This window comes from Cydia pomonella, chromosome 23 (assembly GCF_033807575.1).
Source record: "Cydia pomonella isolate Wapato2018A chromosome 23, ilCydPomo1, whole genome shotgun sequence".
In the NCBI taxonomy this organism is placed as follows: Eukaryota; Metazoa; Arthropoda; class Insecta; order Lepidoptera; family Tortricidae; genus Cydia; species Cydia pomonella.
In genome coordinates, this window is record NC_084725.1 from 5,811,084 (window position 1) to 5,825,572 (window position 14,489).

Genomic DNA, 14,489 nt, shown 5'->3' on the forward strand with positions numbered 1-14,489 from the left:
CCTTTGCGCCGGGGACAACTTGGGGGGGGGGGGGGGGGTCTTTTTAACTAGACTTAAGTTAATCTTAAGTTTTTTATGTAAGAGAATATTTAATATTACAACTATTACATATAAAAATATTTAATACAATTATAATTGAAATATATTAGATATAACCATTAGATATAAAAATATTTAATACAAAGTCTTTCGTGAGAAATTAACTATCACAAATCAAATACTATAATGTGCTCTCTGTACGGACGTGGACTTCAAAGAAGAAATTGCATCTGTTTCTATATATTTTCACACAAACTTCATGTAAGATTTTATTTGGTGGGGTGGACCGCATTTTTCTTGTATACTATCGATTACGGTAAAAAATGTGCTTAACACTATCTAGATTGCAACAGTCTTGTTTTGTCGTGAAAATTCCGACCTCTGCTAATTAACTAGTGAAGCTTTGTGCTGTAGACCTTCGCAAACGGTCATGGCTTAGAGTTTAAGAGAATTAGTTGAGTAATGTGACATTTAGAGGAAAGCATTTTTGCCCAAGTTGACATTTCATAAAATACTATACTCTATCACCCTTACTTATACATAAACGCATACTAAAGTTACGATGCCGCAAATAATCGTTTGTCCCTTTCCGACGTATCGGTATGAAGGAAAGGGACAAACGATTATTAGAGGCATCATAACTTTAGTACACGTTTATGAATAAGGGGGTAAATAAATAGTCTACGGTTGAATGATTGACTGGTGGTACCGGGTGTGGGCGTGCCGTTGGTGACGTGTGTCGGCGCCACGTGCACGTGCAGCGGCCGCGCGGGCGCCGCGTCCCCGGCGTCCTCGCCGCCGTACACGTACGGGCTGTTCACGGGGGTCTTCAAGAATTTGCCGTGACCTGAAATATTAAATAAACTTAAAATATAGGTAGTACATTGTGCGACGAGGGTAAGTGAAATTTTGCAAAGGTCTTTAGATGCACGACGGCTGCTGGCTAGAGTGCATTAAAGACTCGAGTTTGCAATATTCTTATCCCGAAGTCGTACATAATGTTTTTCATCACACTTGCTAAGAAAAAACTAAATTTTAAGCGAAATAAATAGGGAACGCAAACCGGTTTTAACCGAAACCGAAAAAACTGGTTAAAACCGGTTTTTTGACGGAAACCCAAAACCGGGTTATTAGAATTTGAAAAAACCGGTTTCGGTTTTATTCGGTTTTTTATTTATTTAACTAAGTTGCATGTTTTATTCATTATAAGGGTATAAATCGGTCCTAAACCGGTTGAATCGACATCAAATCAAATAATGTGGTGTTGTGTTAGTTTGATCATTTGTAACGCTAAAACGAGAAGGGTAAAACTGTTGATACTCATCAGAAAATGTACTGTTAATAGTCATATTCTTGTACCTACACAGTTTGCACAATAAATATTTCTGATTTCTGAAAAAAAAAAGAATTTTTACGGTACAAAATACAAAAATCCGAAAGATTTAAATAATTTAAAGTATTGGCAGTGGCAGGACATCCGTGCTGGTGTACGAATTGTATAGTAGTACTTTTTAATAAAAATAGGTATACAAGGTCTTATTTATAATTTTATTATGCGATGCGCTATAGAAAAATTCTACGTAATCAATTATATCAATGGCAGCTTTAGAGTATTTTGTTGGTTCGGTGATAACGACTTACCGACAACCTTTTTTGTCTCTTTCGCACTAATAGGAAAGGGTAGTTCAAACCCTTAAGAATGGAATTACTTGACTACCTGTGTTTGTCCACTTTAAGCTAACACCATCAGTTTCTAATATACTAGAAGACAGCGAAAAACTTAAAGCAAGATTTCGGATTGGGCCATTTGATTTAAGAAAAATAACATTAAATTATAAATTGATATTGTCATATATTTGTCACAATCTAAACAACAAACCAAAAAAATAATTTAATAAAATTGGTTTGTTCCTATTCCTAGTTACAAATAACATTAAGCCATTTGACAATTCCCATACAATACAATAAAAATAGTCAGATATTCTGTCTTTAATTTCGTGATAAAATCGTGTATATACTATACTAGCATTCGTTTTTACACGTGAAGCAATCTTTTCTTTATTCCATGGCGATGAATTTAAGAATTGTTGATTCTAAAAATCGAAACCGGTTAAAACCGGTTTTTTGTGGTAAAACCGAAGAAAAAACTGGTTTTGAAAAACCTCCGGTTTTTGCATTCCCTAGAAATAAATCTTAAATACGGTGACATTTGAAACATTCATCCGCCATATTGTCATTCTTTTGACAGGTTAGGCATCGAAGGTCCGACGACGAACCAAGTATAAATGAGTTTTACTTTTAAAATACTGACAGTTACAATTTGTTTTTATTGTTTATATTTAAAAAAATATGAAAAAAATATTAAATTTAATTAATTTAATAGCTGCTTCAAATATTTTTACAAAATTTTCAACTGTGGCTAAAAGACAAGGAAAATAATAGTGAGTCATGCTCACCTTCCACGACCCGCAGCTGGCCGTCGTCCAGGCACACGCGCCCGCCCACCACCACGTACTGCGGGCTGCCCACCACGTGCTGACCCTGACATTTATTCATGAAACAAATTACATTTAAATAATTCATTTAAAGCCATCCAAACCTTCACAGAAAACAATCTTTTCAACGGTTTAAAGGGCCCACTGAATACCAGGTCGCCGGACGATATCGGCCTATCAGTTATTCGCGATTGTCAGCTTTTGTGAATAACTAAGACGCCGACATCGTCCGGCGAACTAGTATTCAGTGGGCCCCTTTAGACATTCATCTAATAGCCCAAACAACGGGTCTATCACTTTTTAGCGCTCAACCTAAGAAACGGTTTTTAAGAATTTAACGTTTTTAGCGAGTTTACCGGACTTGTTTGTGATTTAAAATAGAGAATGGCTAGTGACGGCCTCTCAGCCCTTACTCAGCCTCAATTTGAAGATTTTCTTAAACCAATCTTCTTCTTCTTAGATCATTTTCCACTAATGTAGGCTTTTCCTCGTAGACAAGGCTCGGAAACGGTTTATAAAAAAAAAAACAGTTTATTTCGACTTTCCTCCGAATTCCTTCCTCGTAATCCTTTATTGTAACCTAAAAAAACGACGAAACGGCCAGCTGGTCTGGTGATGTGCCACGTACATAAACACCGACATAGGAAGAAACCGGTTTTTATTACTCTAAACCGGTTAATTTGACAAGAACTATTCTCATAAAAGTCGGTTGAAAAATAACGGTTTTTCGAGCGAAACAAAAATTAAAAGGTTTTGCGTCAAGTACATGATATCGGTTCGCAAATATAACCGGTTTCCAAGCCTTGTTCATAAGCCACACTAAGCTTTACCTCAAATATATTAAAGTCGACAGCATGTTTATGTGCTGCGGCCGTAATGGTCCTCTCTAAGCGTGGGTCCCATACAACCACGTCGGCGTCGCTGTTGACGGCCACGCGGCCCTTGGCGGGCCACAGGTTGAAGATCTTGGCGGCCGTGGAGCTGCTCACGGCCACGAAGCGGCACGGGTCCATTATGCCTGGAATATTTATAAAAAAGGTTGACAAACCAAACACGAAAAATTACGGTTTTTTAAAAATAGTGCTTGGTCAAATGAAAATTTGATGATATGAGAGATTACCCAAGAAAATTTAGAATAATTATTTGTTTTACAGGGGGAAAAGTTGTTTAACCGTTCGTGCTAATAATAATACCCGACCAAGCGAAAGATTCCAAAATTGAACCACAAGCATAGCGAGTGGTTTGAGTAGTGGAATCTTGAGCGTTGCGAGGATTTCAAGGCACGAGTGTTAAAAACTTTGCCTCCGAGTGACACACAAAAGTTTTCACTACTACCAAATTAAACCCAAATGAACGTAATAAAAAAATTATCATTTAAAATCATCAATTCAAAGTCAATTCTACCAGCTAACATGAGGAAACAAGTCAACATTTGCATCTGATTACTTCGCCCCACATGTGCAAAAAATGCAACTTTCTCATTAGTTTTTGAACAATCAAGAGGGCATTTACCAGTTGATGTGGTGAAAAATACTTCGAATGTTTTTAACGTGATCTCTATATTGTTTCTCTTTACCTAATAGCAAGGAAGTGTGCACTAATTGCAGCGCATCATTGGAGACCCATGTTTATAGGTGCGAAGTGTCAGTGACAAGTTTATGTTGTGGCATTGCACAGGGCCTACCGCGAGCGATGTGTTGCCTCTCTCTTGCACTTGTAAATTCGTACGTAAGTGTGACAGGGAGGCAACACGTCGAACGTGGTTCGCGGTAGACCCTCTGACCTTCCGACGCAATCTTTTTTTGACGACAGCGTGTCACGGCACTTCGCATTGTGGTCTTTAGTTTTATATCGAAGTATTTTCATTGATTATATTTATTAACCGGTATCAGCCTTCTTGGGTGTCATTGTAGTTCTTGGTGAGGTTGCCCTTGCCTAACTTTGGAAAGTGTAGTTATTTATCCATACACCAGTATTGGCAGCCTTCTGCCAGAACCAGGAACCTCAGAAATCTTAGCAAAATTGACCGTGCCCTGCTTGTCCTCTTGAAATGTGCAGTTTTATTTATTTATTTACCAGTATTGACAGCCTTCTGCCACAGTATGGCCATGCGGTCCTCGACCCCGTTGACCCCGTTGGGGATCTTGGCGAAGTTGCCCTTGCCCAACTCCTTGTCCTTTTCGTGGAAGGTGCAGTTGTCGCTGCCGATCAGCTGGAGGTGGTCACTGGAGAGAAAACATTACATCTTTATTGTTAGTTACAATAAAAGAAACATCAAATAATATTCAGTTTAGCTGATTCTACACCGACTTTGACTGAACAAAGTGTGAAAATGTGAAAATCAGAGTTAGCTTTGTTCGACTCCAAAAGTCTTTTAACTATAAAGTGACGTAAAAAAGGTAAGTTTCGCCGCCGTTGAGCAAATAAGAGACAATTTTTTTTTTACAAGAATTAACATAGGAGTAATTTAATGATGACTACATTTATGAACACAGCTACGACTCCGTAAATGCCTTTAATTTTAGACAACTAGTGTTGACAGTTGAATAGAGTTTAGTGGTAGTGGAATTCCAACTTCAGCCCGTCTTCAGTCGGATTCGGCAAGCGCGCCCTTATTTTTGGCCCTAAGAAAGGACGTGGGGGCAGCAAAGACGATAAAACCCGTCCCGCGAAAGGAAAAAGGAAGCGAAAGCTTGTGACCGTCACCATCGGAACGAAAAGTTTGGAGGTTCTCGGTTTCTGGAAGCTCCTGTTTGTAACGACACTCACTCGGCGAGCGCCTCCACGACGGCCGGCGCGGTGGAGGCGTCGGGGCGCAGCGGCGGCGACAGCACGTGCGCGGCGGCGTGCCGGAAGCACGCGTTGCGGTAGTGCGAGCCTGCAACAACACGCTAGGTTAACGAGGCTCGGAAACCGGTTACATTTCCAAACCGTTATCATATACTTGGCGCAAAACCTTTTAATTTCGGTATCGCTCGAAAAGCCGTTATTTATGAGAACAGTTCTTGTCAAATTAACCGGTTTCTAACAATAAAAACCGGTTTATTCCTATGCCGGTGTCTATGGCCGATCATCCGTTGCGTCGCTCGTCGAATAAACCGGTTTTTTTAAGTTACAATTAAGTTCTTGAAACGTTCACGTTCTTGTAAAAGGTCTGAGAAAAACCGAAATATACCGGTATTTAACGGTATCTTAAAAACCGGTTCTGAGCCTTGTTGTTTAATGTAATATTATATTATATTACATTCCAGATTTAATGTATTTTTAACCATAGAGTCTATACATCTCTATTGTATTGTAGCAGTTATTTATTTTAAGATTATTATAATTTAATGTTTACCCAGGTATTGACTGTTATATTTATAGGTAAAAAAAAGTTTTTCATGTCACTATATGATGTTACTATAAATGTTGTATTGACTTTTTTGAATTTGAATTTTGAATTCGCACGGCGCTCTTGGACATCATGTGCACGGTGTATGGAGGCCTAGGCCTCATGTACAGGACTCACCGTCAGTGCCGACGGTGGCAGCAAGAGTCTCTCCGTACAAAGGTTGCCGCTGGCGAGCGCGGGCCTGTTGTAACGCTCGCACGGCGCTCTTGGACATCATGTGCACGGTGTATGGAGGCCTAGGCCTCATGTACAGGACTCACCGTCAGTGCCGACGGTGGCAGCAAGAGTCTCTCCGTACAAAGGTTGCCGCTGGCGAGCGCGGGCCTGTTGTAACGCTCGCACGGCGCTCTTGGACATCATGTGCACGGTGTATGGAGGCCTAGGCCTCATGTACAGGACTCACCGTCAGTGCCGACGGTGGCAGCAAGAGTCTCTCCGTACAAAGGTTGCCGCTGGCGAGCGCGGGCCTGTTGTAACGCTCGCACGGCGCTCTTGGACATCATGTGCACGATGTATAGCGGCGAATTTGCCTGTGAATGTAAAATGTTTTAGGTTGTAAAACAGAAAAATTTGAACTTCATCGTGACATCGTGAACCTTTTCGGAATGCCTCAAGATTGATATTGGATTGGGGTCACACGTCCCTTTTCTGGCCATTGACATAAATGTACTACGTACTAGACACGCTATCGAGAACAACTTGTGTCCGCCATTTTCGGCGTTTGACGTCTGTCACTAAGCTTAAGAATAATAGCTAGTCAGAAGCGAAACTGTTATGACAACTTTTCATTTTGTGCCTAAATACGTACTGTAAAGAATCTAGATAAAATGTATTTATTCTCATTAAAATGTAATGATTTTTGTTTCTTTTGGGACACTGCCTATATTAAAATTTATAAGAATAGTCTTAAAAGGAGAAGGGAGTCTACTGCACCCAGAGAGTTGATCTACATCATGAAATATTGGTACCAAAATCAGAATAACAGTGTGAGATGGGCCGGTGCATACTCAGAGGAGTACAGGTTGGAATGCGGCGTGAGGCAGGGAGGTTTGACGTCTCCGCGGCTTTTCAATCTATATATCAATAGCCTAATCGAGGAGCTCACCGGAGCCGGCATTGGGTGCTCAGTTGGTGGCAAAATAATGAACAATATAAGCTACGCTGATGACATGGCTCTGCTGAGCCCATCGATCGGAGCCCTGGAGATATTGATAGGAATCTGTGAGAAGTACGCGGAGACCCACGGTCTCAAATACAACTCCAAGAAAAGTGAGCTACTCGTGTTTAAGGCGGGTTCAAAAAAACCGAAGTTCATACCACCACTAAAACTGGGAGGAACTGAGTTAAAAAATGTCACTCAGTTTAAGTATCTGGGGCACTGGGTCACCGAGGACCTCTCTGACGATCTTGACGTGGAGCGTGAGCGTAGGGCATTGGCGGTGAGAAGCAACATGTTGGCTCGCAGGTTTGCACGTTGCACGAAGAGTGTCAAAATAACTCTTTTTAGGGCATTTTGTCAGTCTTTTTATACATGCAGCCTGTGGGTCAAGTGTACGCAGAAATCTCTCAATGCCTTACGCATCCAGTATAATAACGGTTTCAGGGTGTTCTTGGGGTTGCCTCGATTTTGCAGTGCGTCGGGGATGTTTGCGGAAGCTCACGTAGATAGCTTTCAAGCCATAATGCGTAAGAGAGTGGCCTCCCTGATGCGCCGTGTTAGAGTCAGCCCCAACAGCCTTCTGAACACTGTTATTGACAGTTTAGATTGTCCAATAGTTGCAAAGTGGAACGCTATGCACATGAACAAATTGAGCAATAGAGGTGTTGTTGGGCTATTTTAGTTATAAATCTTAGGTTAATTTAATTTATTGTATTACTCAATGACTTTTTTTTATTATTATTAATTTTTAAATGTTTCTGTTTTTATTATTATATTGTGTAATAAATAATGTATGGGTCTTGTTATCCGAAATAAATGATTAAATTAAATTAAATTAAATTAAAACCTTTTGTTTTTGACTCTCGTACTCGTATCAATTTTGATCAAATCGCACTTATAACATGATACATTCTTTAAATATAATAAAAACACTTCGAAAAAGTTCAAGATAACAATTAATTTATTCTTTTTTTGTATATATTCTACAAACAATAAGGTATACGTCTGCGAAATGTAATCTATGCGCCAAAGAAAATGGCGTACCACCGCGAGTGTTTAAAGTGACGATTCAAAATAATCTAAATAAGCTTAAAAGAAAACATGTTTAGCAGTGAATTGTTATTATATTGCTTTTATTATGTTTCTAGATATTAATAGAATACATTTTCATAACGCATAAAGGCATTTTCTATTTTTATTATTTTTTAAAATTTTCGTTACATGTGTGGCACCTCGCTAGTAGTCGGAGCCGTACTAAACGCAATGAAGTGCCGGCACTTCAATGAGGTGTGGAATCATTTTGTTGGAGAGTACTTTCACCTCAATGTTTCTCGCACGAGGTAAATATTCAAATTCCGAATACACCCGTTTTAGTTCTTCGAAAACATTGATTTTATTTTTATTACCTGGTTGGCAATAACGCACGCGCGATTGACCGCCTCCGCTTCCACCTGAAATAAAAAAAAACGTCACAATTAGAATGAAATAAATTATAACATTTATAAATAATATAAATGCGAAAGTGTGTATTATTTAACTTTCGATTGGAGTTTTCCTATCAACGATTGTCATTTTGGTTAAGCCACCAGACCGCATTACTACTCTTGCTATTTCTATTTCCACTGTTAACGGTACAGAGTTGTCAATATTGCTCAATAGATGTCGTTGTACCGACGCGTAACTAGCTAACGAAGTTTTGTTCCATACAGTACATCCTTTCCAGTGCTCACTGTATTAGTCACAGTAATATAGTCTAGTATGACCGTTCTCAAATATTAGATAGCAAATTTTGGGAAGATGTCCTTTGTGACGTCTTTAGATCCTTAACTAAGCTCTAATCTAAGGCCGTAAAGCCGGACCAGAAAAATATGATCATTGTCAAGAGGGCGCTGTAATTCTCATGCATAGGGTGCCTTGAGTTAGTATGAAAAATTCAGTTCCAATGAAATTGCCCGCCATAGCGCATAATCATATATGCGGTCAGGCTTTATAACACTAAAAATAAGATGTGATTAATGGACTTTATGGCATACAGCAGCGGCGGTATCATGGTCGCATTTTTATCACTTGTCATGTCTTGTGTCACTTTCGCACTAACATACTTGTTATAACGTGACAGACATGATGACAGATGATAAAACACCGACCATATTAGCCCTACTGCGGCGGTATCATGGTCGCATTTTTATCACTTGTCATGTTTTGTGTCACTTTCGCACGTTCATACTTGTTAGAACGTGACAGACATGATGACAGATGATAAAACACCGACCATATTAGCCCTACAGTAGGGCTAAGATGGTCGGCTCTTTATCATTTGTCACCATACCTGTCACGTTCTAACAAGCATGTAAGCGCGAAAGTGACGGGCACAGTGACAAGTGATAAAAATGGAACCATAATACCGCCGCTGAGCTGAACATGTTTCGACATAACTATGGCAATTGGCAAAGTGGTAAAATAAAGTTGTTATTTACTTGAAATTGACAAGACCCCATACTTGACACAATGCACCGGAATTTTAAACCTGATCGAACTGACAATCTGTAGACATTCAGCTACCACGGGACGAGGTGATGGGTTTGGCAAATGTTGAAGGTTCGCATAGATGGTGCCAGCATAGGTATCGGGTATCCTCATCCAGGCCATAAAAAAATACTTAAATTTATATTCTGTCGGTGGCAAACAACACGCGCGGTGGTGTACACGCTTACGTTCGTAACGACCGTATACGCGCAGAAAAATACGCTAGTCTGAAATCGCCCTTAACCGACATATGTAAAGTTTCTAAAGCTTTATGCATTAAAAGTTGAATGTCCTATTCGTTGTTTATGATTTCGATGTATTTAATGAAAGATGCGGCAATTGATTTCAATATTTTAACAAATTAAACTCTATAAACTCGACTGTACAGGATAAATCTTTGCTAATTCTGACATTGCTAAACTCGTCTAATAAATAACAAACTCCACTTCGAAAAATTCTATTCACAAAGTTCAGTGATACAACGAAACAAATTGCTAGTAAGACAAATACAGACAGAACAGCGACATCTAAGAACGAATATGGACAACCACAAAACTGATTTGTGTGCTATACGCGTGCGCCCGTGAGGGACAGAACATACGCAATGCGATAAAATTAAAAACACGTTTTAACATTCCTGACAACATACCAAAAACCACCTACGTAATTTGGTCGGGTTATTTGTTGCCCACCATAAACCATACTAACGGTGGGGAATAATAAAATGTTGAGACTGTGACAAGGACAAACAATAATAGCGCTTTCTCTGCTACTTCCACTGAAAGATACATGAGACTACATTCAGTCATTTCCCCCACCGCTCATGCCTGATCCAATTATACTAGATTTATGATGAATATAATCCTTACCTCCTCATCTCTGGATCGCTCGTGTCCTTCAGGGCCGGTGACGCCGGCCGCTAGGAGTTTCTCCGTGTTGCGAGCTATGATGTGCCCATTCTCTGCATGCACCTGAAAAAAGACAATCATGTTTAACTCTTTGACCGCCCAAGCCCTCTCTCCCTTTCCCTCCAACTTTGACTCATTGATCTTTAATGCAGCGTTTCTACAGCCCAATGTCAACCTTCGTACATTCCGACAAGGTTCACAATCACGAGCAAGTATTAAAAACTGATCAAAAGCGCTGGTGGCCTAGCGGTAAGAGCGTGCGACTCGCAATCCGGAGGTCGCGGGTTCAAACCCCGGCTCGTACCAATGAGTTTTTCGGAGCTTATGTACGAAATGTCATTTGATATTTACCTGTCGCTTTTCGGTGAAGGAAAGCATCGTGAGGAAACCGGACTAATCCCAATAAGGCCTAGTTTACCATCTGGGTTGGAGGCAGATGGCATTCGCTTTCCTAAAAACTAGTGTCTATGCAAATTCTTGGGATTAGTTGCCAAGCGAACCTCAGGCCTGAGCCCTGGCAAAATGCCGCGACAACGCGAGGACAATGGTGATGAAAAACTAAACAAAACATTAAACACCTCTATAATGAACGTGACACCGATAATGAGGCGAAAACCACAAATCCTGTAAATGAAGTATAGTGTTTAAAAATTGGCAACATTTTACCATAAACAAGGGTCATTGAGTTGCTGAAGATTAACATTTCTTTAAGATTCCACATCTCTGGCACAGCCACTTTGTCAGTAAAAAGGCGGCAAATTAAAAAAAATTTAGACGCGACGGGTTGACCACCTCATAGAAAATTTGAATTTCGCGCCTTTTCTACTGACAAAGTGGGTTTGCCAGAGTATATATTGATCTATATTTATGCATTTGCTCATTAAAAAAACTTGTATTACGGTAAAGAGATTCGATATCATGTCTAATATCGAGCATCCTAAGATAACATAACACACACGCAGAAATGACCTTAACTCCGCCATTTATTTATGGTATAAGCTAATTAACAAAGTTTAAATAAAAAAAAGTATGTATGCCGCAATTCTTCAAATTCGTCACTGGGGCGTTTGTCGGATTGTATCTGTAATGTGTATATACATCCTATAACCATTTTTCAAGGTTTCTTCAGTACTCAATATTTTACTCAATTTGAAAATGAATTTATACTACGTCGGTGGCAAACAAGCATACGGCCCGTCTGATGGTAAGCAGTAGCCTATGTATGTACGCCTGCAACTCCAGAGGAGTTACATGCGCGTTGCCGACCCTAAACCCGGTCCCCCCCCTCGTTGAGCTCAACATCATATATGTAATCATTCAAAAATCCAAACGAATTACATGTGACGATCATATCGTGAGAATCACATATGTTATGATTATGACGGCAGGGTCGCCTTGTGCTTGTGAAGACTTTGTTGTAGGCTCATATAACTATAGTAGTTGCAGTACCAAGTGGCGCCAATTAATATTACGATTAGTATAGTATAAATAGAAGATACCTGGGGCAAAGCCTTCAGTCCAGCACACGCCTCAACAGCGCACATGATATTATAATCGGCCAGCATCCAGGCGTCCTTGTACGCCATGAACATCTTGAAGGAGTTGACGCCGGTGTCCTCGGAGACCAGCTTCTCCATCTTGCGGACGGCAGGCGACCACCAGGTCACGTAAGACGTGTGAGGGCAGGGACGACATGTAAATACTACATGAGTTAAGCTAGAACTATTGTAAAAAGAGGAAGTAAACAGATACCTGGGGCAAAGCCTTCAGTTCAGCACACGCCTCGACAGCGCACATGAGATTATAATCGTCCAGCATCCAGGCGTCCTTGTACGCCATGAACATCTTGAAGGAGTTGACGCCGAATTCCTCGGAGACCAGCTTCTCCATTTCCTTGCGGACGGAGGGCGACCACCAGGTCACGCCGACGTGCAGGGCGTAGTCGCAGCACACCTGGAAAGGATTGGTTTGGTTGGTGATGCTCTAAAAATAGTAGCCAGTGACTCTTTTCTTAGGTCTCTACTCATCATCCATTTCACAAATACCATCACAGTCGGAATTAGCTAAGAGCCCCATAGTTTGACAACAAAACCTGGTTTTAAACATCTCAGAGTTCGTAGCACCATGAGTCATCTTATCAACCGAAAGCAAAATCGTCTTGTTTTAAACAAAAGTATCATTTAGACAACATACATCAGACAACTTTACGGCTGTAACGTAACAGAAATGCATTTTATTTTTTACCGTATTCTCACGCGACTAAATTCAAATTTAAACCAATTTTTCAATGGCTATTACGGCTTTTGCCGCAACAGTTAATATTGTCTACTGAAATGTAATCAATAATTTTGTTGTGTCATACGTAAGACACAACAGGCTTATACTCCAAAAATATTACGTAACTGCCAACAAACAACATAAAAGAAAGCCGAACTAAATGTATATTCCAATTTCAACAGTGAATTTGAATGCACAATAAGTTTAACATAAAAGACTAACCTTGCCGTCGGCCTTCTGCCTCCAATTGTTGTACGCCTCGATCAGCGATTGCCCCTTTTCAGGCAGCACAAAGTCGACTGGAAAAAGAAAACAATGCATTGTATTTGTTATGTGTGTTGGCTAATAAATATTGGAACTAAGTGATTAAACTAAAATTGTAAAAAAAAAAAATACAAGCCCAAGGACTGGTGAATTTTTATTTAGATAATATGATATTGGATAATTGTATTTTAGCCCTTTGTTTTGATTGGTTGGGTTTTGGATGCATTTTGTTTTGGTTTGTGATTCATATTGGTCTCTTGTGAAGTGTATTTTGTTTCATATGTCATATCACCTATTCGAAGTATGTGTGTGTGCGGATTGATGCCGCCTGGCACTGGCTCGCCAGTCTCGTTCATATTGCAAGTGTCGCGCGAGATAAAGTTGCAGCATATATAACTTGATATCAAATGTAGAACGAACTTTATATAGTCGTTACATTTCCTTAGAAACCGCTGTTATTAGAAGTCTGTATCAGAGTAAAGGTGTTGTAGGCGCCCTCCAAATGTAGGCCATTTGTGCTATTTTCAGGCAATAGGTGAGTGTCCAATGAAAGTTAATTTTTATTACAATTTATTAATTAATATTTGTCTATTGTCTTGGCACTCATCAGTTCAAAGTGTGTATGCGGGTCGTTGCCGCCCGGCATTACGAGTACTTACTGACAGTCGTGGTGCCTCCCGCGACGACGACGCGGGTTCCCTTATATAAGTCGTCGGCGGTCTTAGCGCCCATCATCTCCAGCTCGAAGTGGGTGTGCGAGTCGATGCTGGCATCACAAGTATTTACTGACAGTCGTGGTGCCTCTCGCGACGGCGGCGCGGGTTCCCTTATAGAAGTCGTCGGCGGTCTTGGGGCCCATCATCTCCAGCTTGAAGTGGGTGTGCGGGTCGATGCTGGCATCACGAGTACTTACTGACAGTCGTGGTGCCTCCCGCGACGGCGGCGCCTGTTCCCTTATAGAAGTCGTCGGCGGTCTTGGCGCCCATCATCTCCAGCTCGAAGTGGGTGTGCGGGTCGATGCTGGCATCACGAGTACTTACTGACAGTCGTGGTGCCTCCCGCGACGGCGGCGCGGGTTCCCTTATAGAAGTCGTCGGCGGTCTTGGGGCCCATCATCTCCAGCTTGAAGTGGGTGTGCGGGTCGATGCTGGCATCACGAGTACTTACTGACAGTCGTGGTGCCTCCCGCGACGGCGGCGCCTGTTCCCTTATAGAAGTCGTCGGCGGTCTTGGCGCCCATCATCTCCAGCTCGAAGTGGGTGTGCGGGTCGATGCTGGCATCACGAGTACTTACTGACAGTCGTGGTGCCTCCCGCGACGGCGGCGCGGGTTCCCTTATAGAAGTCGTCGGCGGTCTTGGCGCCCATCATCTCCAGCTCGAAGTGGGTGTGCGGGTCGATGCTGGCATTACGAGTACTTACTGACAG

General features: G+C 41.1%; 1 protein-coding gene across 1 annotated transcript in view; it reads right to left on the bottom strand.

Moving 5' to 3' along the window:
- Positions 1 to 5,299: 5,299 nt before the first annotated feature.
- The window catches only part of LOC133530778 (dihydropyrimidinase), a 72,408-nt gene continuing 63,218 nt past the window's right edge, over positions 5,300 to 14,489 (bottom strand). The window contains exons 4-10 of the mRNA XM_061868847.1: positions 13,021 to 13,097; positions 12,274 to 12,474; positions 10,483 to 10,584; positions 8,494 to 8,538; positions 6,320 to 6,458; positions 6,046 to 6,183; positions 5,300 to 5,412 (exon numbers count right to left, since the gene is read on the bottom strand). Of these exons, the coding sequence (XP_061724831.1) occupies positions 5,300 to 5,412; positions 6,046 to 6,183; positions 6,320 to 6,458; positions 8,494 to 8,538; positions 10,483 to 10,584; positions 12,274 to 12,474; positions 13,021 to 13,097 (815 nt within the window). The remainder of the gene's footprint in view (positions 5,413 to 6,045; positions 6,184 to 6,319; positions 6,459 to 8,493; positions 8,539 to 10,482; positions 10,585 to 12,273; positions 12,475 to 13,020; positions 13,098 to 14,489) is intronic.